The sequence below is a fragment of the Cynoglossus semilaevis genome, chromosome 5, assembly GCF_000523025.1.
Source record: "Cynoglossus semilaevis isolate Cse_v1.0 chromosome 5, Cse_v1.0, whole genome shotgun sequence".
Classification (NCBI taxonomy): domain Eukaryota; kingdom Metazoa; phylum Chordata; class Actinopteri; order Pleuronectiformes; family Cynoglossidae; genus Cynoglossus; species Cynoglossus semilaevis.
In genome coordinates, this window is record NC_024311.1 from 6,660,866 (window position 1) to 6,688,485 (window position 27,620).

A 27,620-nucleotide genomic window follows, 5' to 3' on the forward strand; every position below is an offset into this window, starting at 1 on the left:
AGCCAACACCTGTATTATGGGCCAGATTCTCTGCACTGATGACCGATGGACCAGCTGACCTTCTCGTGAAGGCTTCTGGGATCCACATTAAGAACAATGAGATCCCGAAGGCGGGCAGACACGTGGGTCTGAGGCCCCTGCATGACCAACAACCCATTGATACCTGTGGGACACGAGAGAGAATTTAGAGTTCTACTCTGAAGACCACAGACCAAAACAGGAGCAGTTTCATGTTTGATGATCTGACCCTGAATCTTGATGTCGGCCATGTTGGAGTTCTGGTCACACACAAGGACGTTGAAGGCTCCAAGTGTAACCATCACCTTCAGGTCGATGACCTGACTGTCGGCAGCTAAGGCAGCAGCAGCTAAAACAAGAAACAAACAACAAAACGCTACAGCGTCATGCTAACAAGACAAATAAATGCTACGCTAACTTTCTGTTACAGACTGTGTGTTGATTCTAACCACAGTAAAGATCAATTGTAATAAAGAAAAATATGTAAAAATAATTCTGTTAAAAATGCTTTTCCTCAATAAATATTAGCAACAACAAACACACTTCATGTTTTTTGTACACACACGCGCGCGCACACATATATATATATACTGACAGGACTTGGACACGGTCTTCTCCTCAGTCTTCGGTTTGATCTCTCTGTCTGTGGACACTCTACCATCCACAGACAGGGCAGCAGACAGGAAGTTAATGGTGGAAAGCAGTGCTTCCATGTGTAGCATAAAGTCCAGAGATGTGAAGGTCACCTGGTCACAGGAGGACAGTGGTCAATAAATGAACTATGAATAACAGCCAATGGAGCAGGCTAAGACAGTAACTAACTGTTAGGCATTTATATACCATGTGTAAGTGAAGAATACAATCATAGCTAGGCTGCAGCTAAGCTACAAACTCCTAGCATAATTCAGGTTCAAAGCTAAAATAATGTCTGTCTTTTTTTTTAATTATAGAAAAAAGTACATTATAAAAAAACAGTTTTGTCTTGGATGCTTTGGTTATTAGCATACACTAAAAACACAACAGTTTATTTAGTCAATGATTTTTTTCTAATGGCTGAAATGCAACTGCATGTTCATTAAACTAGAAATGTTGTACATAACATAAGGAACCAATTCATTCAGTTCAGAACCAGACAGTGTAACCTGTTGGTGTGTTTGTGTCGCTCACATTCATCATCTGTTCCGTGTTTTTGTAGGTTGTTGTGAAGGTTGGCGCTAAACGGTTAGCCTGAAGATAAACAAAACAAACACACAGTTGATTGTCGCTCTTTCCCCACTCCACCGCAGTGATAACCCAAACAAACATCAACACAATCTGTTGTCATCACCTTGAAATACTGCACTTTGAGAAGGTCGGCTCCAGATGGCACCGATGAGCTGATGAGACATAAAGGTTCACCACTGGGATCTAAGATGAAGGGAGGAGGAGACTGTTATAGATGCTGTACTGATCATATGACACAGGAATTCTGATGTGTACTACTGCAGTACTGTATTTACTGGACACTTTATCAGGGCACAGAATTAACGTCTCCTGCCCCCAGTTTTTCCAGCAGTATTTCTGTCTGACCTTTGAACTCCAGGCACATCATGCTGATGCTCTTGATGTACGTGGTGGCGCACATGTCAAACTTCCTGACCTTGGTGTCGATGCCAAGCTGAGCCATGAGGAAGACCAGGAAAGGAGAATCCTGCTGCTCCCTGAGTTTCTTTAAGGTCAGCCTCACCTGGACAGTGAGGGCGGAGTCAGTGATGAGAAATACATGACCAGGACCAGGTCATTTACAACAATGAAGTTGGCCTCAACATAGGGTTCACGTTGCTGTGAACTGCATTGACCAGGACTAGGTGAGTCACAGTGTCAGATGAAGTAAAACTCAGGTCAGTCTTTAGGTCTAAGACAGGTTTAATTCTAATATGACTCTCCGGTAAAACTGAAGGGAGTCTCAAACTCAGGTTCATGCATCTCAGTTGATCCACGTCTCATTCAACTTCTGTAAATCTGCTTCTATAATCAGCCTTTATTGAATCTCCCTCTCCTAAGTCCCAGTCCTGTGCTGCCCGTCTTAACAGAGTCTCATTGATCTGCTCTCTGTATGAAATCAGTCTCAGATTAAACTGAGCAGCACTTTGAGTCTGAGGTGATTCTCAGTTAATTCCTGGGTAAAATAAATCTTCCAGTGACTTATAAAAAGGCCACTCATGATGAAATCAATCTGTTTTGGTTTCAGGATAAAATATCAGCATGGGTTCTGTCTCGTACCATCGTCGGTTCAGTCTCAGCATCAGACTGATCTCAGATCAGTCTTTGAGTCTGAGTGGAAGATGAATCACTCACCTCTTTAATTTCAAACGTAAGCAGGACACTGACAGTGTTTTCAGTGTCTTCTCCATTGATGGGCGGAGCCACAGCTGATGTCACCTCCACCTCCTGCCCCGCCTCCTGCACACCCCCTGGGAGAACAAAAACCACCAAAGTGTGAGACCAGCATCATTTTATAATTTTCCAATTTTGTCGTGTCGTTGTCAGTGAACCTACCTTCAGCCATCTGCCTCTTCACATTCACACTGTGCTCTTTACTTCCTTCACCAATGTTTTCCACGAAGGTCTTCATCAGAACTCCCAGGTCTTCCTCACCCAGACTCATCTAAACCACACACACATAATGACTGTCTGGATACAGTTAGCTCAAACTGGACATTTTTGACACCGCTGTTTCTTTAGACGTACATTGAGAGAGCGCAGGACTCCGTGGACTTGGACCGCAGGGACTTTGGTGAACCAGGAAGCTGCCAGGTTTCGGGTGACAAGCAGCTCAAAGCTTATTGGCTGGAGGATCTCGACGTCATGCTGAGAGGTTTCAGTATTTAGGATGGTTCTGAAAAATATTTAATTTTTTATTTTAACTGCTTTTGAGTAAAGTCTCAAACTTCTGGCTCTAGGGCCGTTTCCAGCCCGTGAACCACCTACTGAAAGCCCCGGTCTCCAGTATATAAAGCTTTCCAAAATAAAACATACATTTTGTAGAGAATTTCCCCAAACACCTGAGTAGATCATGACCCATGGTTCAATCCCACCTCTGGTTACCTTGACAGTTTGAGTTGTGTCAGCCTCACGTCCATCTTCTCCATCACAGGCAGCAGAGGTAAACCTTCAGCCGGCAGCAGGGAGAAGCTGTTTGTCACAGTAATCAGACCCAGGTCAACAACTATTGCATTCTGGGAAGTAGATGACTGTGGGACAATGATGAGTGGAGCCTTGAGCTTGATGTCCAGAGAGAGACGGAAACTCTTCTGAGCCAAGTCCCGGACGCCGGACACTGCCTTTTCTGCTGCCTGAGTGGTGGCGGCGCTCAAAGCCTCCTTTGCCGTCTGGAAGTGGTCAACGAACGTCTGAGGAAGGAATGAAAGAAACAGTTACCTTCACAAAACAGGAACAAGAATGGATTAAACAATTAGTCCTTTTTCACAGCAAGTAGGAAGTGAGGTCACACAGTCGCTGTTTATGTGACTGGAAGGGGTAATGGCCATTTTTAAATATGGAGGGGGCATATGTGATGATCAGGGAGGGGTGAGAGGCAAAGCGTGTGTTACAGAGGTGAAGGTGTAGAAGCATTCCTCTGAGGTCGTTAAGAACTTTTGTTTCAATACACGGCCAACCACAGGCCGCTCCATTATCACAGGGTTATTAAGTCAGATAACCTGCTACACTGAATGATATTTCAGCGTCAACAATTAAATCTACTGAATATTTAACCACATTGTTACTCCATGTATCAGAGTATCATCAGGATATAAAGGAACTTTAGAAAGTACTAACTGTATACACAGACTCCAGTACAGGTGGAATTATAACCAAATTAATGACCTTTAATTTAAGACTCAGACTCAATATTATTAAACTTTCCAAGAATTGGACATGGTCTACAACATTCTTCCAAAATGAAAAATACCATCCCACAACTCCTTGCTACATCCTGGAACTTGTATTCCTGGTTATGCTTAAGTCATGCTAATGACTTCTTGATTTTGCGATAAACAGCATGTCACCTAAAAATTGTGTTTCTGACAGACAATTACAGCTGAGATACCCTGGAGTCCTTCAAGGCGCCACCTGCTGGGCCAAAGATTCTGCTTTGATTAGATGTGAGTTTAGCTGAAAAAACTGCTAAAAAACAAAAGTGAAGATAAATGTCTTTAAACAGAAACCAGTGTTTTAAAAATGTTGGTTGTTAAAATGTTGTTAAAATCTGGTTTAGGATTAAACTGGTTGATCCGGGTTTAAAGTTAGGTAAAAAAAGAAAAAAAAATGATGGAGGGGCAGACGGGCTGAAGCAGGTTTTTTTTTTGTTGTACCTCGTCAGCAGGCGTATACTGAAAGCAAAAGGAAGCCTGAAAGAACAGAAGACATCAACAAGACAGGACAGATAAGATAGACAGGAAGTGACGGACAAACACTTCACAATAAAAGTCTTGAACTCATTGGTGAAGGAAAATTGCCCTTAACTGCTTTAACAATTTTAACCACTGACACTGAAACTGAAACGTAAACACAACAACACAGACTCGGGCACAAATGAAAACAAACAACAATAGTTTGTAAAGTGAATAATAATATGAACTGTGTTGGTTTTCTGACCAGCATTGACATGAGGAACTTGTGCAGGTAAACGATGCGGCTGCAGCCCAGACGCATCATCACTCTCCCGTCCACCTTCGACATGTCGGCGTAGCCGTCTCCCTCCGTTGCTCCAGGGTACAGTGACATTTTGAAGCTGAAGAGCTCCTCACCCATGATAGACACAGCCTGGGCAGAGTCATGTGACTGGTCAACAAAGTATTCTTACCACTGACACCATCCCAGAGTTAACCACATCCACAGACCTCCTTATGGACAGTTCCAACGCTCACATCTTTGACCACGATGTCCCTGAGTCGAGCGAACACCTTGGTCTCCTTTGCCTGCACCTGCACTGACGCATCTATTCCTGCAGGGGGAGTCATAGAGCATGATCAGCAGGTAATGATTAAACCAGGCGGTTTAACGATGATTCGTCAGAAATCGGTGTCGTGCCTTGAACTCTGATGTCAGCAATGCTTCGATGGTCGTCGCACACTTCCACATGGAAACAACCCAACACGGCACAGAGTTTGAAGCTGAAGACTCCGCCCTCTCTGGAGCCTTTAGAGGCTGTAAAAAAGATCATCTGTCACACACGAGTCAGAAAGCATTTGAACAGACTGCTGTTAGTCTGCAGTACTGATTTGTTTTGGATTTCAGGTTTCAGTGATTGGTTTCTGCAGTGTCTGTTGTTTAGACATTTCATTGTCTTTGTTTCCTTTTACAGCCTTCAAACTGCTGTTCCAACCTCACCAAGACATCATGTCAACCAATCAAACTCCTGTTCCAACGTCACCAAGACATCATGTCAACCAATCACAGTTCACCTGCACGGCTGGCTCGAGTCTTCTGCACAGCCTTTCCGGCAGTGTCTCGGTCCCTGGCAGCGTGGAGCAGTGGTGAGAGAGCGCTGTTAAGAAAACTTATGGTGGAGAGCAGGGCTTTAGTGTGGAGTAGGAAGTCCAGGGAGGAAAACTCCACCTGGAGACGGGGCAAAGGGCAAAGAAAAAAAACATTGTTCTAGAAAATCTAACCACAGGCAAAAAAAGATCATTAGGATCGAGATCCAAACTCCACACACCTTCAGCATTTGTTCAGTGTTGTTGAACACTGTCTGAAAGTTTGGCCCGTTGGAGTCGGCCTGCAGTGAAACACACACACAGAGTATCACCAATGAATTCCTGCCTCACCCATCAGACTTCTGTTTGATTTGTTACCAAGGAGACATGAGTTTCTTGCCTTGATGAACTCCACCTTCAGCAGGTTGGAGCTCTGCTGCTGTGAGGAGCTGACGAGGTGCAGCGCCGTGCTCCTGCCGTCTGAACAGTAAAGACTGGAGTTGATACAACAGTTACACAACAATCTGAACAAACTTCCATCACAAAGACTCCAAACCTCCACAGTAGCCCAGCGTGACTCCGCCCAGGTACGAGGTAACACACATGTCGTAGCTTCGCATCTTTCCTTCAGCTCCCAACTGACAGATGCTGAAGGTCAGGAAGGTCAGCTCCTGCTCCGCCTGCTGCGTCAGCTCCAACAGCACCTGGATTAGATGTTATCCACATGGTGTCACATGATGAGGTCACATGATGAGGTCACATGATGAGGTCACATGACGGCAGTACCAACCTCTCTAACTTCAAACTTGAAGTGAACGTCCGTGAGCTCCTCGGGATGATCTTCACCTGCTGACTTCTCGCTCACGTCTTCATCAGAATCTGTGTGAAGGCAAATTTTTAAAAAACCTTTTTGTTTAAAATTTAATAAATAACTAAACCTCAGCGGGTACTGACCTGTTTCCATGGCGCCAAGCAGAGCAGCTGACAGGCCACAAACCTGTGGTCGGGACTCTGCCAACGATCGCACCTGTGGAGGAACAACAAGGTCACGCCAACGGGCCAACATTCAACAGACAACAGACCCCCCCTCCCCCCACAGACACCCTCTGACACTACAGTCTACCTTTTCTGTGGGAGTGGAGGGCGTGGAACCCATGTTGGGCAGCGGGATGCTGTTGACCAGTTCAAAAACGTTCTGTATCTTCTTGTCAGAGATCTTCACGTGCAGCAGAGGCAGTTCTCCAGCCACCTTGAACCTGACATCAGAACAAAGACATCAAACCTGAACCTTTTGACAGATCAGACAGTGAGGTAACAGACGGGTCTGTTGGTCAGCGTCCCACCTCGGCATCCTGGAGTCCTTTTCCACCATACACCTGGCCAAATGAACTGTGAAGTCCATGGGCTGAAGAATGTGCTGCCGTGATGAAGCCTGCAGACGAGCAGACTTCCACATTTTACCTGGAAAGAAGAGACAGCTGACGTTAGGAAAACTAATCTTCCCTTTTTACACCTTTTTCTTCACCTGGCTGTGCCTCGTCTACCTGACTTGCTGTAGAGAACCTGAACTCGTTTCAGCTCCACATCAAACCTCTCGTATGCACGGTCCATGATCTCCTCCAGAGAGGAGGAGGAGGACACCGGACTGCTCTGTTTGACACTGTTTAACTTCACAAACATAAACAAACATGGTGCTTGTTTCAGTTGTTTCAGTTTTCAAAATATTATCCAAAACTGCAAAATAAAAATGTCTTTCTTTTTTTAAATAGAAAATGGCAGTTTTTCAAATATATGAACTCTTCTGTCAGGATTCAAAATCTTGAATTTTAAATCTCTCACATATTGAGATAAAATAAAACACAATTGTTAGAACAGTAGAAAACAAGGAAATCAAACACGGTCAATAATCCTAAAGCCAGAGACTGATGTAAATTTTACTGCGAGTCCAAGTAGGGTCTAAGAGAAACAACGATGTCGCAGAAGGAAGCCAGAGACTGATGTAAATTTTACTGTGAGTCCAAGTAAGAGAAACAACGATGTCGCAGAAGAACAATCATCTGAAAGGAAAAGCAGGGTATAATCTGCATAAAAAAGTATTTTGTGGAACAATTCAGTCCAGATGCACTGGTGTCTTGAATTACAGTGGCCTTGGACCATAGTTCCATAGGCCCAGGACCAGGACCAGGACCAGATGTGCCTGTGAAGTGCACCCTCAGCAGAAGAAGGGATACTGACCTGCAGACTACCAAAATCGATGAGGATGAGGTTGGCGTTGCTGCTGTAGAAACCAGACATCGGCACCAGGAGGTAGGACGGCTTCAGGTCGATCCTCAAGTCCAGAACTTTCCTGGTCTCTATTATGTGGGACAAACCTGAACAGACAAGAACCAATCACAGCAGATGTCAGGATCCGATGGAACGGACACATCATTCAGTCCTTTAGTAGTTATAAAAATAATTAGCATAGAATTCATTTTTGTAGAGCTAAAAAAACCAATGTCTGTGTATGAAACGCCCCCTACTGCCTACATAGTGCACTACATGTTTAGTAGGTAGAAAGTCCACTATAGAGTGCACTCAATGTATCCCACAATTCACTGCAAAATGATGGTCACTACCCAAGCCATACGTCCCATCGTGTTGTAGCCGTGACGACATTGCGGCGAGAGAAGAGCACCACCTGTTGTAATTGTGCGACAGTAATGACATCGTTGAGCTGGTGCTGGAGTGACTGAAACTGTTTTCCATTTAACCAGTGACTCCACTTCCTATAACTCCCTATAGAGGGAGTAAGGGGTTGAGTGAGTGACTTTGGACACAGCCAATCAGGTTGGATCCTCTCTTCTTCGCCGTGACCAATAATTCTTCTACATGGATTTGGTGATTTAATAAACTCTGATGCACTGAGACAACACTGGTCCCAAACTGACCTGCAGCTGTTTTCTCCTTGATCTTCTCCAGTTTGGAGAGCGTGGCAGACGTCAGGACCTTCAGATCCACACCTCTGCCTGTCCTGAAGAACTCCACCACGCTGTTCACCGTCAGCTGGAGATCCGACAAGAACACGTTCACACATGAGGAACCAGGATGGAACAATGTGAGAACAACCTGTACAAATGTGATCCAACGGCGGACGAGGCACTGACCGCATCGTAGATCATCTCCACCGGCTGTGAGTGCACTCGGAGGAGTTGGTCAGCAGAACTCTCCTGAGGGTTGAGCTCAAACAGGACGTTGAGGAGCGAAGACGACGAGTCTCCCACTGAAGCGATGAGTGAGGGGACCACGCCCTCCTGCTGCAGACCAGTGACAAACCAGTGCCGCAGCGCTGCCTCCACTCTGCAGTCATGGCGGTAATTCCGTGCCTGGTTCAACAGTAAGACCATGACAGACATGCACGGACCATATGGTCTCCTACCTGAGGGCCTGGGCTCCTGGTCTTTGACAGAGTTTGGTGCTGAGGTCAATCATCTGGATCTTGAGGATGGCTGGGATGTTTGGTTTCTCTCTCACCGTCACTGAAGTCTGTAGCAGTTGAAAGGTCACCACCACAGCGACGTACTGAAAAACACATTAGCGTTAAACGTTAGCCTTAGGAGGATGCTGAAAAATAAAACAAAAACTATCAAGCAAACAGGAAGTCAGCGTTACATGTTTGGGCAGAGCCAGGTTGTGGGAGCTGCCGCTGTAGCCAATGGCAGTGTAGAGTTTCTCCTTCTCCTCCAGCGTCATGATTTCATCTAAACCTGAACCTGAACAGAGAAGAACTCTTCTACCGTTAGATGTTTTTTTTTTTTCAACCATAAAAACATTTCTCTGAGGAGTTACTGACCCTGCGTCTCCTTCGTTTCCTCCTGCTCCTCCTTCTTAGCCTTCCTTCCAAACCAGCCACTAAAGAAACCTCCCCCCTGCTTCTGCCCAGGGGCTCCTTTCTTCTCCACCACCTTCTGTCCTGACCTGATCACCTGAACCAGAACAAGTGGAGGACAGGTCACATGATTTAAGTTTAGCTCCTGTTTAAAAACAGCAATGTCAATTTTACCTCCATCTGCGCCTGCTGTCGGGCCAGGGTGATGTTGAAGACATCCAGAACTTTCTCCAGTTCCTGAATCAGAACAGACCAGAGTCAGTGAGTCCAAAGTCAAACATTCTCCTCTGATAATAGAACTCACTCCCAAAACACTGTCACTGTGAGTCATTGTCATCCTCAAATGTTTGGGTCAGAAAGATTTTATATAGATCAACGGGTGGTTCAACATAGGGAGTGCAGAGGTGCAGTAGGGGCGCTAACATTGTGCTTGTTTAGACTTTAATATGTTGAGAAATAGAAATAAATAAAATGACACTGTGGATCATTTGCTCAGTAATAAGTCGATGAGTTAAACTGCTCTCACCTGTATGTGTCCCTCTGTTTCCTGGCTGCTCTTGCTTGGGTTCAGAAGTCGTGTCTTGTAGGCCATTTTGTAGGCCTTCAGGTGCTGCCTGTGGCGCCAGATGTTGGACCAGGACCACATGGAGGTCAGGCGTCGTACATGGACCTCCAGGATGCTGTTGAAGGCGTACCTCCACCTGAGCAAGGCAAGGAAATCAAACACACCCTTAGACGTTGACCGACTTACAACGACCTGAGTTTTTTGTCATGTCTCACAGCACAGCTGCAGAACCAGGCCCCAGTACTGTATGAGCGCCACCTAGGTTTCCTATGGCAGACTAACAGCTAACATTTGAAGAACAGAATTTCAGCAAACGCACCAGAGTTTGGAGTTCTTGTGAACAGAAACATTTGGACGGAACTTCCTGTAGGGGGCGTTTTTCACCATACAGTCGACAGACGCCAGCAGCTCCAGCATGGACAGATACTGAGGGCAAATACACATGCGTTACAACGTGGTGCTCAACCCCAGGTTTCCTCCCACCCGTCTGTCTCACCTGTCCTCTGTTCATCTCTATGGCGATGTCCTGGACCTCCAGGTGAAGGTCCAGTTTGGGCATGGTCAGTTCCATCTCCGCGGTTGGATTAATGATCATTTTGGCAAAGGCAAAGATGGGCCTGAAGACTGCAGGGGAACAAAGAACAAACAGAGGTGAGGCTTCAAAGGTTGCTGGTTCCAGTACCTTAGACCCGACTGACCGCAGACCCTGAGAACAAACCACAGACCAATCAGACGCTGAGGTCCGTCACTGTGGACGACTTACTGTAGTCGTAGTTGGACAGCTGCTGCTCTGAGCTGCTGATTCCACATTTGAGCTGCGCCTAACGACGACAGAAAGTTTGAATCTTTCTGAATTTTATTTACATTAAAAATATTTTAAAAAATAAAAATAATTACCACAATATCTTCCCGTGAACTTTTGTAAATCATGGGTCCATTGACGTTCCAGTACGCACAGAGTGACTCCAGTCGACACAGCTGAGAAAAACAAACAACAGTCTCGGAATCAGTCACATGATCCTCAGGTTAACCAATCAGATGAGCCGGGGAGGACCGTTACCTTGTTGATGATCTTCGCTGCTTCGTTCAAAATACAAGGTTTCCAGTTTTCATCGGCTGTCTGAAAAGAAACTGGATTAGTCCTGAGAGTGTGTGAACGTTTGTGTAAAAGTGTGTGTGTGTGTGTGTGTAAAAGTTACCTGCAGACTGAGCTCCGACAGGGTCACTCCCAGAGACAGGGGGCGCTGTGGATCTGACAGCTGAAACACAACAGATGTAACAGGATCCACAACTGGTATATAATCCAGAATGAATCCAAACCGGTCTGAACCAGAACAGGTACTAGATGTACTACAGTACACACTAATGTTTTAGGTAAGTGTTTACATTTAGATAAATACGAGCGTTTCTTTTTCAAGCTCTTGTAGACAAATATAAATCTGTTTTTGACAGTACCAGTATCTGGGTCACAGTGGGTCAAACCCCTGGACCTGGTTACTGACCTGGACCTAAACCATCTGGTGTTCTGTTACTTACGTCGTCCTCATAGCGCAGGTGGATGCTGGTGATCTTCACCTGCAGGTTTTTGATCACCTGTGTCGCCAACTTCTCCATAAACGTGTCTTTCTTCTCGTCCTGAGGTTTGGCTGGAACAGACAGAACCACACAGACCGGACCAGGACTTAGGACCTGAACACTAGTGAGTCTGGGACTGAGGTCTGAACACGGACGTGAACACGACTCAACCATTCACTCCAGTAAAACCAGACTGAGACCAGGACTTGACCTTTGACCTCCAGACTATCAGAAATACATGTCAATTTATTCTAATGTAAAACATTAAAACACCCACTTATTCTGAACTCAGATTAAGGTCAGACTAAGGTCAGACTAGGGCGGTTCTCAGATTAAGATCAGACTAAGGTCAGACTAGGGCGGTCCACTTGACCCCACACTCACCTGCTCCACTGTCATGTCCTTTCAGCTTCTTTAAGCCTTTTTTGGCTTTTTTACATTTTTTACTTCCTTTCGACACTTTGGCAGCGTTAGAGGGAGAAACAGCCGTTAGTGACAGAGAAGCTCAGAAACACAGGCTGAAGAAACGAACACAGAGAATCAGAGTGGACGAAGACCAACTGCAGAGTAACGCTTGATGACGCCACACATTTATACTGTGTCCAGGTGTGTGTGTGTGTGTGGTTACCGTTGTGTGTCTCCTGGTAAACCACATTCTGTAGACTGAAGATCAGCTCTCTAGACTGAGAAGCTGACAGCAAACGCAGCATGAAGATGACAGACAGAGGTTAACACACCTGTGTCTGTGTGTGTGTGTGTGTGTGTGTGTGTAGACGTACTCCAATCACAAGACAGAAGGGAAACAAAGAAGATAAAGAATGATATAAGAAACCACAGTTTAGTTTACATTTATTAAATGGAATAAAAACTGAAATCTGAAGTTTGGAAATTGGCACTAAAAGACAAAGATTTTAAATACAATCTCTTTGTGACTCTGTGTTGGTCTTTTTTTTTTCAATTGAATTGGGTTTTTTTGCTTTAAAATTGAGGTGAATTAGGGAAGTTCAGATTTCAGTTATTTTTAGAAACAGAAGTTTTTAGGAAACAGGAAAGTTTACAAGCATCCAGGTATGACAGTGTCAGTCACTGGAGAGTTGACAAAAGGTCAGGAGCTCAGGAGGTCAGAGGCCTCACCTCGCTTCGCAGATATCTGTAAGGCCTCCTCGATGCGCTGCAGCTCCTTCTGCTTCGCCTCCTGCTGGTAACGCTCCTCCTTTGCAGCGTCATATTTTATAGCTAAAAAGAAGAAAAACGAAATAAAAATTCAGAGCAAACAGATGCCCTGTGTGTCTTCCACCCCGAGGCCTGACCTCCTCAGGGGTAAAACTTCAACTCCACCTGCTACACTTGACATTAACAAGTGGCAACAGAACGAAAGGGAAACTGCAGGTTTGATCATCAGAGACACACCCACCCTGAATCACGGTGTGACCAACACAGCATCAGTCAACAGCTGATTGGCTGTCAGCATCTAGAAGAGTGGGAACTAGAGTATGCAGCAGACATTATGAACAGACGTAGTCTTATGGTTTCAACAAACTCTAACCACTGGTTTTCTCTGGAAACAGGAAAATAATTAACAGAAAAAAAAACCTCCTCTCAAATAGAACCTGACTTGTTTTCTGTTGATTTTTTTCTCACTTTGGATTAAAAAACGTTGATAATTCTTTCAGTTTTGAACCCTAATTTTTACAGACTTCATTTTCAACACATTTTCTGCCAGCAGGGGTCATCCTAGAGTGTCTACGTCCATCAAACCAAAAGACTACGTCCATTTGTCATTGGATGTGTGTTGGAAACTGGAAAAAAATCCCAGACCGAAACAAGAGGATGGCAGACCCCAGTGGAAACAGTTCCAGGACTGAACTACAGGGGGAGCACACAGAACAGTCTGTCGTTCTGCAGCCTTCACCAGAAATACACCATCCTGAGCCTGAACAATCTTACCGTTATAGGGACATGTGATCAGCTGAGATCCAGCTAGAACACACACACACAGGTGCACAAAAACAACGACTAAGAACACACGCTCAGACGATCAGAGACAGAGTCTGTCACTGGAACACAATAAAACAAGGGTCAGTCAAAAGGTTCTGGACAAAATAAAACGATTTGATTTTATAAACAAAGCTCCAGTCTGAAGTCTCAACACTTCAATGGAAACTGCAGCAATGTTTCCAAAAGAGAATTCCCAGGGTTAGGGTTAGGGTCCCGGTGGTAACCTTCCACTGTTCTAGTGTTAAAGTCTTTAAATGAACTGAGCTGTTCCTTCAGATGAGGACCACCTGACCATGGTTATGGCCAGGTGGTCCTCAGCTGTCCATCACTTACTGGCTCCAGGAACAACCAGAAGGTAGAGTCCGTCCAGCGTGGCCACCACCGCGTCGTTGTAAAGGTTCTTCCATGGAATCTTCAGCGTCAGCTTCCCTGAATCGGCCAGAGGAATTGGGTTTGTACAAATACAGACATTGAGCCGGACCAACGAGGCCAAAGCAAACGATCATGTGACTCACCTATCTGTCCGGTCTTGACTTTGAATGGAACATCAAATTCACTCTGTAACATAAACAAACAATCAGATGTTTCTCTGTGTACACAAGGCGTTGGACCGACGCTACCTAACTACCACCACTGCTTCAGAGCTGAGGCAGACGCACCATAACATTAATCAACACCATCTGATGTTATTATACAGTAGCCCAAAGGTCCCACACCTCATACTGCAAGGTTCAAGTGTCTAACTCATGGACTAGCTCTGGCTGATCCCATAGACTAGAGTGGTGCAGTGGACCCCGCCCATAGACTAGAGTGGTGCAGTGGACCCTTTGATTTCATCTAGTCATCTAGACCCTTTGATTTCATCTAGTCCTCAAATCCACTGTGGTGACCTCTGACACGGGGTCTGACAAGTTACAGTCACATATTAAAAAGAACCCAGAAGTTCATTCTCAACATTTAGTTACGGTGGCATGATCTTGACCCACCACACGGGGCCTGACATTAGTAGTCCAGACCTGGGGCTAAAACTTCATCTGAATCTTTACTCTTAAATGCTACAATAAAAACATGATTAAATTGATTTGACACTGATTTTCTGTTCTGTGTCGACTCACTCCCACAGTGAAGTGTACATTTCTTCTTTCTCCTTCTGTTTCCCAGCAGACACCTGGAGGTGTTGCGTCTTTTGTTTGTGTTTTTTGTTAACCTCTCATGAAGTCCTCACAAACAAAAGCTCCCACAGAAAAACCAGCCCTAAAACCTGACACCACAGCACCAGGCAGTCCAGTCAACCTCAACTCTTTGGTCAAGTTTTCTTAGTGTTTTTGTAGTATATTAAAAAAAAACTTTTTCTTCTTCTTTGTTCTTAACAATAAATTTAGCAGGGGGATACATTTAAAACCTTAGGTTTGCAAAAAAATGTTTTAAAAAGTTTAAAATACCTTCATAGAATGTAAGTGCTTCGTGTTTCTTTAAGTTTTATGTCTATACTATTTCATATTTTTCCTTCACTCGTTAAATTTAACGAGTGAAGAATAACTAACCAAATATGATTACGCTTTGTTTTTGACCAGCAGGGGTCAGTGTCCATGACTCACCAGAGCATTTTCCTTCACTCTCAGGTTTTCCAGTACCACGTTTCCTGCACAATGAGAAAAAAAAAGAATCGACTTAAGAAACATGAACTGATGACGTTCGTTCTTAAATGTAAACAATCGCCATCTTTATTTCCTGTTCTATGGCTCTCCTCCCCCACGTCACGCACTTCCTTATCACCCATCTCTCCCACCCTCATGTCAACTTCTATTTCAGCCTGCTTCTCTGCAGCTTTACTCCACCGTAATTCTCCCCCTGTCTTATCACCACCTCACCCATATCAGTGATGCCACTTGTCTCCCCCCGACTCCCACCTCTCACTCACACTCCCCTGCCCTGACACTGGTCTCCTCAACTCCCCTCAGCTTGTTGTTGTTTTCCTCTACATTTTCCCTGATGGTGTTCTCCAGCTACTAAACCAGAAACCCACACCACCTGTCTCCACCTTAACTACAACTCTGCTCTCATTTTTTTTCTCTCCTAAACTCATCTCTAAGATATTCTTACTGACAACAAAGAGCATTTGAAACAGTATTCCCCTGAGTAAGCCCGTTGTTTAGCCACAGTCAGTGTTTGTACTGATTGTACAGCCTCGGTGAAGCAGCTCGTCTTCATTGGCCCTGCCCTGTTTTTTAAAAAAAGAACATAATGCCGCAGAGTTTTCACATTCCTGTGTTAAAACTGTTCTCCTGCGTAAGGCTATGAAGCAGAAGACAGAAGTGACCTGTGAAGTGAAGTGGTTGTTTGTTATTTTAAAACAAGTCATCTATGATGTTTCTCTGACTTTAAGTCAAGTCATTCATTTTAATCAGCTGCCTGTCCAGTTTAGCTTCCCCGCCCTTCGATCTCTGCATTACTGTTATGTGACGTTTATAACAATTACGGTGAATCTGCTTTATACTACGTTCAATTTTGAATTAGAAGACCGCTGTGGTGAACATTTAGCACTAAAATCCAATTATAAGTTGTTAACAACGTTGCTGCAACACAATGTAATCTTTCGGTGAGCAACCTGTGAACCAACAATGCTTTTAATCAACTGTTTATCATTTAAACGTGGAGCAACAAATTCGCTCAAATTCCCGTTAAGTGCCATGGTGTTTAAAGCCATACATTAGGCGGGTAGATAGTTTGAGTAGGTAGGGATTTTCATAAAAACGAAACTGAAACATGTTTATTAAACACAGCCGATATTGGCACAAGAACCTGAAGTTTTATTCTGGGTATGTGAACATGTTTCTAGCCTCATATACAATTGTAGAGAAAACAAAGATTGTTAATTCATGAAATTTGTGAACGGGAACTGTTGTGTGTCAGAGGCTAGCTTGCAGCGAATCTCACCTCCCCAGATCCCGATCTTGAGTTGAGATTTGTCCAGGTTCTCCACATAGTCTCCGATGAACCTATTGAGCAGGTCACTAACCATAGACTCGAAGACCATGGCTCCAAACTCTGGACTGAACCCTGACAGAGCAGGGTCAGCGTCTGGAAGCTCTTCGGTTCGGATTCACCTGACTTCCGGATCAGGTGACGACAGAAAACAAGGATCGACTCGCTCTGAATTCCATTGCTAATGTCCGACTGTTCGGACTTCGATCAGGAAGTGTTTTATTTTTATTCATTCCATTTGTCTTTCTAGAAGGAAATTGTGTTTACGTTGATTAAATAATTATACTCCATAAACTAACACGTATTTGTTGATATAAACCATAACGACATTAACATAAGTCAGTGTAAATCGACGAGCGTAAAAACAGGTTCAACCTATCTGTGTTTTTATATAAAAAGTCATGAAGGAAAAATAAAACACTCGGCAAAACTAATACTTTAAATAAAAGGAACAGAACGTAGTACGAGCCGATAAGACATGAAAGGCACACAGAAATAAAAACAAATGAATTAAATAAAGATTTGTTTACACTCCATGGAGCCTGAATTTAGCGTTATAACCACTAACGTTTACCTGGAGGAGCTTTAAAAGACACCGTGATATTGTCTTAAATGTGAATGGTCGAGCAGTTGGCTTCGAGATATTTCGAATTTGGCCCTTAAAAAAACAGTGTTGCTTTACTGTCTCTACACAGACCCCTAGTGGTTAGTCTTAAAACTTCAACTCACCAGTGTTCTCCAGTGTTCCCACAGCTGTATCTCCGGCTGAAACAGTGTCAGTGAGTCTGTTGTTGTTGTTGTTGCTGCTGTAGTGGAGACAGTAAATACAATTTCCCGTCATCAGCGGCCTCTGCCCGGAGGAACACCGGGCTCCACAGTTCAGGGAATCAGTGCCGTAACGGCAGCTGAAGTGGACGGAAGCTTTAACGAAGCAGTGCTGCAGAGGCCATTCACAGATAATAAGTGAAGCGGTGAACTAGAAGAGGGAATATTACAGGTTAATGACAGTCAGCGTTTGCACTTAAGTCGCTCCATTCACCAAAGACAAACACTAATCTATAGAATAAAAACACAGTGTTCTCCTACATTCTATATTTATTTTTAAAGCCCAACGTTTGTTATTAAAAGAATGTGCTCAGTAAATCTGCTCCTGCTTTAACATGGTGACAGACGTGTCCTGTTAATATGTGTTCTTGTTGGTCAATAACTCTTAGATCAGTGTGTTTTACTGCTAACTTACTTCGTAAGTTTATGAAGGATTCACTCTTCAACACAAAAGTTCATTGAGAAAATCAACCATTTTAGCTAGCCAGGACTAGAGATTAGCCGAATAGTTTTTTGGGGTCAAATTTAATATAAAATGAAACATAACTGCTGTATGACTATATGTTAGTTTTATTGACAGTGACCAGATGTTTTTGGTTTGTGGGTAACCCGTTTGATGACATCATCAACTCTGTCAGTCAGATGACTGGAATTCATTGTTTTTATGTTTTAAAATCAAATAAAACTGATGAAGCTGAAATGAAGGACACGCCCCCTCACGCTCCTGGTCGTGTCACGTGACCTGCGTCCTAGCGTCCTGTGCTGTGGTTTTTAAATGACCAGTCATCGACTCAGGGTCGGAGACAGAGAGGCAGAAAGTTCCAGAATAAGGTTGGTCATTTTACACATTTTTTACACCCTAACAAAAAAACTTTCATTTTTTGTGCTTTTTGAGTTTTTCCTGAAATGTTTTACATTATTATGTTGTTTATATTTGTTATTTGTTGCATATATTTCATGTTAATGTCTAAATCTGTCATGTATTATTTATGATTATTATTATTATTAAGTCGACATTTTTCCACCATCAACAGATGAAACTGACATCTGTCAAAGCTGAAGGTTTGGTAATACTGTGCAGTATTGCAGTACTTATGCAGTATTACCATTTTCTATGACCAAGAAACCACTCTTTATGCTTCATAAGAATGTTTTATTTAATATTTTTATTATTAAGATAAGTTACTTTTTCACTTTTTAGAACTTTCCTTGTTGTGTTTGCTACATTTTTAAACAACTTTATTTTATTAAAATGTACTGTATTTATTTATTATATTGCTGTGTACGATTTTTGTTTCCATTTTTTTTGTTTTCCTGTTTCCTTTCATTTTCATTATTCATTTTATTATTTGTATTTTTGTGAAGTTTTTACATTTTCTGTTCCTTTTTGTTTGAAGTTCTTCTGTGTATTTTTTTTTCTTTTTTCAATTGTTTTGATTTCTTTATGCGTAGAGAAAAAACATTCATTGATAGTATTTTATAAGATCTTGGATTTTTTTTTTGCATTTCAACGAAAGGTCTGTTGGTAATCATGTGACCTACTGTATATCCCTGCCCACAGACGCTGTGTGTGTTCTGACACTAAGGATCGTGGGAGTTTTTCTCTACTTTCTTTGTTGGGATGTTTGTCTCGCTGCTGCTCTGCTGCTCTTTTAGCCTCCTACGTTATTCCTTCGCTCTGGTTCATGGAAATGTGCCACTGAACGACGACCCCCCCGACCCCTCCTACCTCTCTGACATCAGTTAGTAACTCCTCCAATCACGTCTCAGCTCTGATCCATTTTCAGTCTTATGCATAAATGTAGTATCATCTGCATAGAAACGGATGTTGTTAGATTTAGGTACACCAGTGTGATAGCCTCGTACCAGTTCATAGGTTTTGCCAAATCAGGTTATCTGTTTTCCTGGAACTGTTGTTTCTATAATAGAGAACTGGGTTATGACGCCAAAGTTCCAGAATTTATTCCGAACAGACGGTCTTTCAAGTCTAGATAAAAAAATAAAATCACAAGGAAAAAAATCAGAATCTGCAGAAAACATTCATTAATTTTAATATGTTTTCTTTTTAGTTTGTTTTAAATGTGATGTCATAATTCCATGGCTCCTTCTATAGGCTGCACCTTTTAAATGGTATGTGGCAAATGGTTAGCGCAGGTTTTTCATCTTTTTTGTTTTGCAGACAGAGGCCACCCCCCCCTACAGGAGCCCGTCCTGCTGCCCATTGACTCCGTGGAGGACCGCTTCCTGATGGACCTGGGCTCCTACAACGACGTTAGTGCCGCTGTCTCTATAAGTCATCGAGTCTTTCTTTTTCACCAGTGGTTGTTAACGTGTCACACATTGACTCTTTTCAGGACGTGGGGGCGGCGTCACTGCAGCTACAGGGGCGGGCCATGCGGTCGCCACGCCGCTGCATCCCACACCAGCAGTCGTGTCTGGGGTTCCCGCTGCCCTGCTGTGACCCCTGCGACACCTGCTACTGCCGCTTCTTCAATGCTATATGCTACTGTCGCAAAGTGGGCCACCACTGCCCAGCCCGACGAGCCTGACGCTGTGTTCTGTCAACGGTTTTCTGTGTCAAAAAAACTTCATCCCTGAAACAATGACCAATAAACGAAAACTGCTGCAAAGACGAAGCTGGGAGCCTCAGTTTGTTTGACACATCCTGGTGTGTGTGTAGGCTGAACACACGAGCTGGAGGATGGGGGTGGGGAGGAATCGAGGAGCAGAGGTGTCAAAAAACATCAAGGTCAGAGTTACAGAAATAATAATAAATAAATAATATATGAATAAATGTCAAATTATGAATTTTGAAATAAAGCTGCACCAACAGCAGTAGAACCAGTGGACACGACGACACGGTGGTATCAGATACTCTGTCATTTATTGATCAGTTTATTGATGACATTTGGGGCTCAGTTGGCAGCGATCTTCTGGTCCATCCAGGCACGGAGCTCAGTGACACGGGCGTAGACACCAGGCATAGTGGGAGTGCAGGTTCCACTTCCCCAGGACACGATACCAACCAGAGTCCAGGCCCCGCCCTTCTGACACACCAGGGGTCCACCAGAGTCACCCTGTAAACAAAAGAGACCAAAGGTCAACCAGCCGGTCACCCACAGCTCAGAATGTTAGCCAGATGCTGTGTGATGTTAGCTAGATGCTACACATTGTCAGCAGTGGCACGTACCATACAGGAGGAGGCGCCGGCGGCACCAGCACAGATCATCTTGTCTGTGATTTTACTACCCCAGTAACGCTGGCAGTCAGAGTTGGCCAGCAGGGGCAGGGCAGCCTGCTGCAGCAGGGCGGGGGTGTTAGAAGCTACGCACAAAAACAAAGAACAAATGGTGAAGATTCTATTAAATTAGCAATACTACGGTGTACAACCGTCGACGGCTGACAGACTGTCACGATCACAACAGCAGCACCTTGAGGCGCAAACACAGATTACTACTTCCTGTCTCCAATCCTGTTGTTCTCATTGGCTGTCAGCAAAACACGTGATTAATTCACTCCACTTCCTGTTTGAGTCCATATTCATCTCAAATCATCAGTCACACAATCACAGACTGTTGTTAGCCTCGTTAGCTTCCTGCCCCCAGCTGTGGTACACTGGTGCAGATCGTGCCCCACTAGGAATCGTGGGTGAACAATGGCAAAAATGTTGTGGTGATGTCATCAACTCGACATCTTTATGACTTGATACTAGCAGTACCAAGCTGCTCCACTAGGTGGCTGTCTTGTTGGTCTCACCATTGTAGCGGGTCAGACCCCAGCCGCTGGTCACACACATCATGCCCCCGGGGAAGTTGTCTCCAATCTCGGCCACACACACAGGAGACACGCGCATGTTCAACTGAGCGGGTGAAGCTAGCTTGATGAGCAGGATGTCGTTGTTAATGGTGTAGCCGTTGTAGTTCTCGTGTTTGAACACCTGTCAGAAAAGAGAGCGGGGTCATGTGAGCAGTAAAAAAAAACATTAAAAAAGCCCCACCAGCGTCACTCACCTGGCCCACTCTCATGACCTGGACGTTCTCGCTGCCAGAGGAACGGTTATGTTCTCCAAGGACAACACGGTGGGAAGTTCTGTTCTCAGGAGGGAACAGATCAGATCAACAACCGGAACCTTGGCGTTTAGAGATGTCGACTGTTGTATAACATCAGGTTGGCTTAAACAGGAGACTTTAATTCATTTCTTAATAAAAGAAATAATAACTGACCTGACGTTGCAGTGGGCGGCGGTCACCACCCAGTTCTCATTGATCAGAGATCCACCGCAGAAGTGGAAACCGGTGTAGTCCTGGAACACAGGCACAACCTCACTACACACCCTCGGTGTGTATCTGTGTGTGGATGGCTTGGTTTGTGTGTGTAAATGTACTGGTGCTTGTTTACCTGCAGGGACACCTGCCAGGGCCAGGAATGAGGCACGGCCTCCTCGCCATTCACGATACGGGAGTAACCCGAGACGATGGGTTGGATGGCAGGAGTGCCGCACCCTGGTGGTGACATCATTGTTGGCAAAAGAAAAACACAATTACATATTTCTAAATCACATTTGATAAAATTTATTATTTTGTCTAATGACATAACAACACTTCACACTTAAAACCAAGATGGCCGCTCATCCAGTAGGATGAAGACGGAGCACCAACACCTGTCGAGTGGTAGACCTACCGTAGGCGGAGGTCACGAGGGCGAGGCAGGACAGGATCCACAGGAAGGCCATGGTTCAATGATCACGTCTGAGCGGACGACCAGCTTTTATACAGAAACACCATCAGACCACGACACCAGGTGACGCCGGGTCGGAGGACGTGGGAGCGTGGACAGCTGACGGAAAGTTTGTCCTCGGGACAACAATCTGTGGCATTCATGTAAACCAGGAAAACAGAGCGCTGTCAGAAGAACGACGACTTTCTTCAAATATTTTGTACCTGGTGAAAACATGAACGTGATAAAAAATACTTAAACTTATATATACTACTTATATATACTTTAAAAATTAAAACAATTAAAATAAAATGGAAAACAAATGACATTTAATTGATCAAAATGATTTTAAATTGGTTCAATAGTGATCGAATGTACTGATGTGTGTGTGACGGTTCGTGTATGTGTGTGTTGAAAGTCACTTGTTTTCTAACAAGTGTGTGATTCTCACCAGGAGGTTGTCTGATTAAACCCTGAAAACACACCTGTGTGTGTGTGTGTGTGTGTGTGTGAATCTGTTTTAGGACCATGACTCTATAGAAATATTACCTCAGTAGTATTCAGTACTACATTCTTTAGTTTTCTGTGCATATTGAGATTAAACACGTGTCTCCCGACCTTGGAGTGGTACCTAGTACACACCCTTGGTTGGATGGTGTAGGGGTGGAGCTGAGGCTGGGGTGGGGGGTCACATCTGGACAGTTGTGTACAGTACTGTGAGTTAATATTGTTAACTAGGTAACTAGAGTTGGTGACTGAGTCACAGCTGAGTCACAGATTTAATTTGAACTAATTTTTAGTTTGTTTTTTGTAGTAAAGACCAAATGAAGCAGCAGGAAATAAACACTGAGGTTCAACTCTTTTATTGATGGTTCTGACTCCATGTACACACAACCAAAGGTCAGGGTCAGAGGTCATACAGGGCCATATCTCCCTGTCACCCCCCTCACTGTCTTTAGTTGGCAGCAAGAGTCTGGTCGACCCAGCTGCGGAGCATGGTGACACGGGCGTAGACGGCTGGGGTGGAGGTGGAGCAGCGGCTGCTTCCCCAGGACACGATACCCACCAGAGTCCAGGCGTTGTCCTTCTCACACACCAGGGGGCCACCAGAGTCACCCTGAAAACCAGAGTCAGAGCGGGTGAGGCAGAGGCAACACACATGAACAAAACGTGGTGGACGGGGTCTTACCATGCAGGAGGTGGCGCCAGCTCCACCGGCACAGATCATGACATCAGAGATGTTGCTGCCCCAGTGTCTCTTGCACTGTTCGTTGGACAGCAGGGGGAGGGCTGCCTGCTGGAGCCTGTTGGGGGTGGTGGCAGCTGAAGGAGACCAGACATGGAGAGCGTTAGAACTTCCTGTGAACGTGACATCAACACGTGACCAATGTTACAGGTTCCATCTCACCGTTGTAGCGGGTCAGACCCCAGCCGGAGGTCACACAGGTGGTGCCAGCAGCGAAGTTGTCGCTGGACTCAGCCAGGCAGACGGGGGAGACGTTGGTGCCCAGGCGGGCGGGGGTGGACAGCTTGATCAGGGCGATGTCGTTGTTGATGGTGCTGGGGTTCCATCTGGGGTGGGTTAAGACCTAAAAGAAAAAGGGTGGGGTCAGCAGGGCAGGAGTGACAGCTGATGAGATGATGGCGGCGAACGTTCTCACCTTGATGGGCTTCAGGATCTGAACCTGCTCGTTTCCATAGCTTTTGTCGTGTTCACCAACGACCACGCGGTGGTAGGTCCTGAGGGGCGCGGTGAACAGGAAGTAAGTGGTGAGTGGATTCTGTTAAAATCTAAACGTCCTCCACTGTTGGTCGACTGCTAATCGCCGGCTTAGATCGACAATGTATATAAATATATACATATATATATATAAATATAAATAGTATCTTACTATTTTGTAGAACACATAGATATTATGTTTGTATTAATTTTGCCCTTTTTAACAATTGTTGTGCTGTTTTTCCACCAGTTATTCCATAATAGTTAGTTTATTTCTGAAAGCTAACGTCGGTTGTTGTTTTACAGCATCGTGTGAAACTGTCGCTGATAAACAGTCGCTTTTCGCTCTGACGTTGGTTTTAGGATTTTTGATCAACCTAAAATCACCAGTTCAAAGGTGAAAGTGTCTTTCAGTGGGATACGCTACAGCTAGCGTGATGCTAGGTGTGAGGTTGTTGTGCAGCTGACCTGACGTTGCAGTGGGCGGCAGTCACGACCCAGTTCTCATTGATCAGAGATCCACCGCAGAAGTGGAAACCGGTGGATTGCTGAAAAAAAAAAATACTGAGTCAAAGAGAAAGACGAGGAGGAGGAGGAGGAGGGTTTCTGGTGTCGACTCACCTGCAGAGACACCTGCCAGGGCCAGGAGTGAGGTTTGGCCTCCTCACCGTTGACGATGCGGGCGTAGCCGGTCACCACAGGGGTGATGGCGGGGGTTCCGCAGCCTGAGGGGGGGGTGACAGGTGACAAGTGTTAAATTCTGCTGTTTTAGTCTGATCATAAATCTAGACCTAGACCTGGACCTAAACCTGACCAGGACCCAGGTCAGGTTCTTGACAATTCTGAGGAGGATGAAAAGTGACGGTCATTAAAGGACCAGTCTGCTGGTTTATACTGGTTCATTTAAACATATTTGAACCAGTAGAGGGCAGCAGAGATATACTCACAAAGTCAGTTCTTAAACAACAAATTTAAAAAACAGTTTGAATTGACGCAGGAGGAGAGGCTGACCATAGGCGGCGCCGATCAGGGCGAGGCAGGAGAAGATCCACAGGAAGGCCATGATGATGGAGAGAAGATGCCGCTGAACTCAAAATGACATTTAATTGATCAAAATGATTTTAAATTGGTTCAATAGTGATCGAATGTACTGATGTGTGTGTGACGGTTCGTGTATGTGTGTGTTGAAAGTCACTTGTTTTCTAACAAGTGTGTGATTCTCACCAGGAGGTTGTCTGATTAAACCCTGAAAACACACCTGTGTGTGTGTGTGTGTGTGTGAATCTATTTTTAGGACCATGACTCTATAGAAATATTACCTCAGTAGTATTCAGTACTACATTCTTTAGTTTTCTGTGCATATTGAGATTAAACACGTGTCTCCCGACCTTGGAGTGGTACCTAGTACACACCCTTGGTTGGATGGTGTAGGGGTGGAGCTGAGGCTGGGGTGGGGGGTCACATCTGGACAGTTGTGTACAGTACTGTGAGTTAATATTGTTAACTAGGTAACTAGAGTTGGTGACTGAGTCACAGCTGAGTCACAGATTTAATTTGAACTAATTTTTAGTTTGTTTTTTGTAGTAAAGACCAAATGAAGCAGCAGGAAATAAACACTGAGGTTCAACTCTTTTATTGATGGTTCTGACTCCATGTACACACAACCAAAGGTCAGGGTCAGAGGTCATACAGGGCCATATCTCCCTGTCACCCCCCTCACTGTCTTTAGTTGGCAGCAAGAGTCTGGTCGACCCAGCTGCGGAGCATGGTGACGCGGGCGTAGACGGCTGGGGTGGAGGTGGAGCAGCGGCTGCTTCCCCAGGACACGATACCCACCAGAGTCCAGGCGTTGTCCTTCTCACACACCAGGGGGCCACCAGAGTCACCCTGAAAACCAGAGTCAGAGCGGGTGAGGCAGAGGGAACACACATGAACACAACGTGGTGGGCGGGGTCTTACCATGCAGGAGGTGGCGCCAGCTCCACCGGCACAGATCATAACATCAGAGATGTTGCTGCCCCAGTGTCTCTTGCACTGGTCGTTGGACAGCAGGGGGAGGGCTGCCTGCTGGAGCCTGTTGGGGGTGGTGGCAGCTGAAGGAGACCAGACATGGAGAGCGTTAGAACTTCCTGTGAACGTGACATCAACACGTGACCAATGTTACAGGTTCCATCTCACCGTTGTAGCGGGTCAGACCCCAGCCGGAGGTCACACAGGTGGTGCCAGCAGCGAAGTTGTCGCTGGACTCAGCCAGGCAGACGGGGGAGACGTTGGTGCCCAGGCGGGCGGGGGTGGACAGCTTGATCAGGGCGATGTCGTTGTTGATGGTGCTGGGGTTCCATCTGGGGTGGGTTAAGACCTAAAAGAAAAAGGGTGGGGTCAGCAGGGCAGGAGTGACAGCTGATGAGATGATGGCGGCGAACGTTCTCACCTTGATGGGCTTCAGGATCTGAACCTGCTCGTTTCCATAGCTTTTGTCGTGTTCACCAACGACCACGCGGTGGTAGGTCCTGAGGGGCGCGGTGAACAGGAAGTAAGTGGTGAGTGGATTCTGTTAAAATCTAAACGTCCTCCACTGTTGGTCGACTGCTAATCGCCGGCTTAGATCGACAATGTATATAAAAAAAAAAAAAAAATATATATATATATATATATAAATATAAATAGTATCTTACTATTTTGTAGAACACATAGATATTATGTTTGTATTAATTTTGCCCTTTTTAACAATTGTTGTGCTGTTTTTCCACCAGTTATTCCATAATAGTTAGTTTATTTCTGAAAGCTAACGTCGGTTGTTGTTTTACAGCATCGTGTGAAACTGTCGCTGATAAACAGTCGCTTTTCGCTCTGACGTTGCTTTTAGGATTTATGATCAACCTAAAATCACCAGTTCAAAGGTGAAAGTGTCTTTCAGTGGGATACGCTACAGCTAGCGTGATGCTAGGTGTGAGGTTGTTGTACAGCTGACCTGACGTTGCAGTGGGCGGCAGTCACGACCCAGTTCTCATTGATCAGAGATCCACCGCAGAAGTGGAAACCGGTGGATTGCTGAAAAAAAAAAATACTGAGTCAAAGAGAAAGACGAGGAGGAGGAGGAGGAGGGTTTCTGGTGTCGACTCACCTGCAGAGACACCTGCCAGGGCCAGGAGTGAGGTTTGGCCTCCTCACCGTTGACGATGCGGGCGTAGCCGGTCACCACAGGGGTGATGGCGGGGGTTCCGCAGCCTGAGGGGGGGGGTGACAGGTGACAAGTGTTAAATTCTGCTGTTTTAGTCTGATCATAAATCTAGACCTAGACCTGGACCTAAACCTGACCAGGACCCGGGTCAGGTTCTTGACAATTCTGAGGAGGATGAAAAGTGACGGTCATTAAAGGACCAGTCTGCTGGTTTATACTGGTTCATTTAAACATATTTGAACCAGTAGAGGGCAGCAGAGATATACTCACAAAGTCAGTTCTTAAACAACAAATTTAAAAACAGTTTGAATTGACGCAGGAGGAGAGGCTGACCATAGGCGGCGCCGATCAGGGCGAGGCAGGAGAAGATCCACAGGAAGGCCATGATGATGGAGAGAAGATGCCGCTGAACTCAGTCCACGCCGTTTTATCCTGAAACGCACACTGGCTTCAGCCAATCAGAGGCCACGGCCTGTTGTCCAGCTGAGCAGCAGCTGTTTATCACAGTTCAGGACCCACGGTTCACACCCCCTGACCTGGGGCTCTCTGATTGGCTGCTGCCATGTGTTTAACAAAATTCAACAAATTCAGAAGTCGGTGTTTGGATTATTTATAAGGATTAAATAGTATTATAAAAATTCAGAATTTTCCCCATTTTTAAAAATATTAAAAAATAAATTTGCACCCCAGAAATGTACTATTAATTAATT

The 27,620-nt window shown here is 44.9% G+C and overlaps 5 protein-coding genes across 9 annotated transcripts in view; 1 reads left to right on the forward strand and 4 right to left on the reverse strand.

Moving 5' to 3' along the window:
• The window catches only part of vps13c (vacuolar protein sorting 13 homolog C), a 38,039-nt gene extending 21,389 nt beyond the window's left edge, over positions 1-16,650 (reverse strand). The window contains exons 1-42 of the mRNA XM_025055691.1: positions 16,421-16,650; positions 15,082-15,125; positions 13,999-14,041; positions 13,817-13,912; positions 12,620-12,721; positions 11,447-11,556; positions 11,110-11,169; positions 10,971-11,030; positions 10,808-10,888; positions 10,674-10,731; positions 10,407-10,534; positions 10,230-10,336; positions 9,872-10,046; positions 9,520-9,582; positions 9,310-9,442; positions 9,129-9,229; positions 8,896-9,038; positions 8,624-8,816; positions 8,408-8,522; positions 7,713-7,849; positions 7,022-7,145; positions 6,821-6,938; positions 6,601-6,733; positions 6,432-6,504; positions 6,268-6,356; positions 6,034-6,181; positions 5,878-5,957; positions 5,720-5,779; positions 5,466-5,619; positions 5,092-5,208; positions 4,902-5,005; positions 4,657-4,824; positions 3,106-3,410; positions 2,749-2,896; positions 2,557-2,665; positions 2,356-2,471; positions 1,588-1,744; positions 1,346-1,425; positions 1,186-1,245; positions 614-764; positions 248-367; positions 60-163 (exon numbers count right to left, since the gene is read on the reverse strand). Of these exons, the coding sequence (XP_024911459.1) occupies positions 60-163; positions 248-367; positions 614-764; positions 1,186-1,245; positions 1,346-1,425; positions 1,588-1,744; positions 2,356-2,471; positions 2,557-2,665; positions 2,749-2,896; positions 3,106-3,410; positions 4,657-4,824; positions 4,902-5,005; positions 5,092-5,208; positions 5,466-5,619; positions 5,720-5,779; positions 5,878-5,957; positions 6,034-6,181; positions 6,268-6,356; positions 6,432-6,504; positions 6,601-6,733; positions 6,821-6,938; positions 7,022-7,145; positions 7,713-7,849; positions 8,408-8,522; positions 8,624-8,816; positions 8,896-9,038; positions 9,129-9,229; positions 9,310-9,442; positions 9,520-9,582; positions 9,872-10,046; positions 10,230-10,336; positions 10,407-10,534; positions 10,674-10,731; positions 10,808-10,888; positions 10,971-11,030; positions 11,110-11,169; positions 11,447-11,556; positions 12,620-12,721; positions 13,817-13,912; positions 13,999-14,041; positions 15,082-15,125; positions 16,421-16,520 (4,767 nt within the window). The 5' untranslated portion in view covers positions 16,521-16,650. The remainder of the gene's footprint in view (positions 1-59; positions 164-247; positions 368-613; positions 765-1,185; positions 1,246-1,345; positions 1,426-1,587; positions 1,745-2,355; positions 2,472-2,556; positions 2,666-2,748; positions 2,897-3,105; positions 3,411-4,656; positions 4,825-4,901; positions 5,006-5,091; positions 5,209-5,465; positions 5,620-5,719; positions 5,780-5,877; positions 5,958-6,033; positions 6,182-6,267; positions 6,357-6,431; positions 6,505-6,600; positions 6,734-6,820; positions 6,939-7,021; positions 7,146-7,712; positions 7,850-8,407; positions 8,523-8,623; positions 8,817-8,895; positions 9,039-9,128; positions 9,230-9,309; positions 9,443-9,519; positions 9,583-9,871; positions 10,047-10,229; positions 10,337-10,406; positions 10,535-10,673; positions 10,732-10,807; positions 10,889-10,970; positions 11,031-11,109; positions 11,170-11,446; positions 11,557-12,619; positions 12,722-13,816; positions 13,913-13,998; positions 14,042-15,081; positions 15,126-16,420) is intronic.
• Positions 16,651-16,804: 154 nt separating this feature from the next.
• On the forward strand, positions 16,805-20,315 carry agrp (agouti related neuropeptide). Its single transcript, XM_008310161.3, has 4 exons — positions 16,805-18,124; positions 18,855-19,035; positions 19,473-19,564; positions 19,648-20,315. The coding sequence occupies exons 2-4, from the start codon at positions 18,915-18,917 to the stop codon at positions 19,840-19,842; spliced, it is 408 nt and encodes a 135-aa protein (XP_008308383.1). The 5' UTR covers positions 16,805-18,124; positions 18,855-18,914; the 3' UTR covers positions 19,843-20,315.
• LOC103378813 (chymotrypsin A-like) lies at positions 20,156-22,120 on the reverse strand. Its single transcript, XM_008310159.3, has 7 exons — positions 21,974-22,120; positions 21,692-21,795; positions 21,517-21,596; positions 21,304-21,382; positions 21,050-21,230; positions 20,484-20,617; positions 20,156-20,370 (listed from the first exon to the last, which is right to left on the reverse strand). The coding sequence occupies exons 1-7, from the start codon at positions 22,023-22,025 to the stop codon at positions 20,209-20,211; spliced, it is 792 nt and encodes a 263-aa protein (XP_008308381.1). The 5' UTR covers positions 22,026-22,120; the 3' UTR covers positions 20,156-20,208.
• A 736-nt stretch (positions 22,121-22,856) lies between these two features.
• On the reverse strand, positions 22,857-24,818 carry LOC103378818 (chymotrypsin B-like). The gene is made up of 7 exons (XM_017032551.2): positions 24,741-24,818; positions 24,351-24,454; positions 24,198-24,277; positions 23,671-23,749; positions 23,418-23,598; positions 23,199-23,332; positions 22,857-23,126 (listed from the first exon to the last, which is right to left on the reverse strand). The coding sequence occupies exons 1-7, from the start codon at positions 24,790-24,792 to the stop codon at positions 22,965-22,967; spliced, it is 792 nt and encodes a 263-aa protein (XP_016888040.1). The 5' UTR covers positions 24,793-24,818; the 3' UTR covers positions 22,857-22,964.
• Positions 24,819-25,346: 528 nt separating this feature from the next.
• Positions 25,347-27,620, reverse strand: part of LOC103378814 (chymotrypsin B-like) — a 4,084-nt gene continuing 1,810 nt past the window's right edge. Inside the window, exons 1-7 of one of the 5 annotated variants that reach the window (XM_008310160.3) lie at positions 27,244-27,392; positions 26,854-26,957; positions 26,701-26,780; positions 26,161-26,239; positions 25,908-26,088; positions 25,689-25,822; positions 25,347-25,616 (exon numbers count right to left, since the gene is read on the reverse strand). In XM_008310160.3, coding sequence (XP_008308382.1) covers positions 25,455-25,616; positions 25,689-25,822; positions 25,908-26,088; positions 26,161-26,239; positions 26,701-26,780; positions 26,854-26,957; positions 27,244-27,295 — 792 coding nt within the window. In that variant the 5' untranslated portion in view covers positions 27,296-27,392 and the 3' untranslated portion in view covers positions 25,347-25,454. Of the gene's footprint in view, positions 25,617-25,688; positions 25,823-25,907; positions 26,089-26,160; positions 26,240-26,700; positions 26,781-26,853; positions 26,958-27,243; positions 27,393-27,620 lie in introns of those variants that run through there. The other 4 variants (XM_025055689.1, XM_017032550.2, XM_025055690.1 and 1 more) reach the window with 4 other exon arrangements.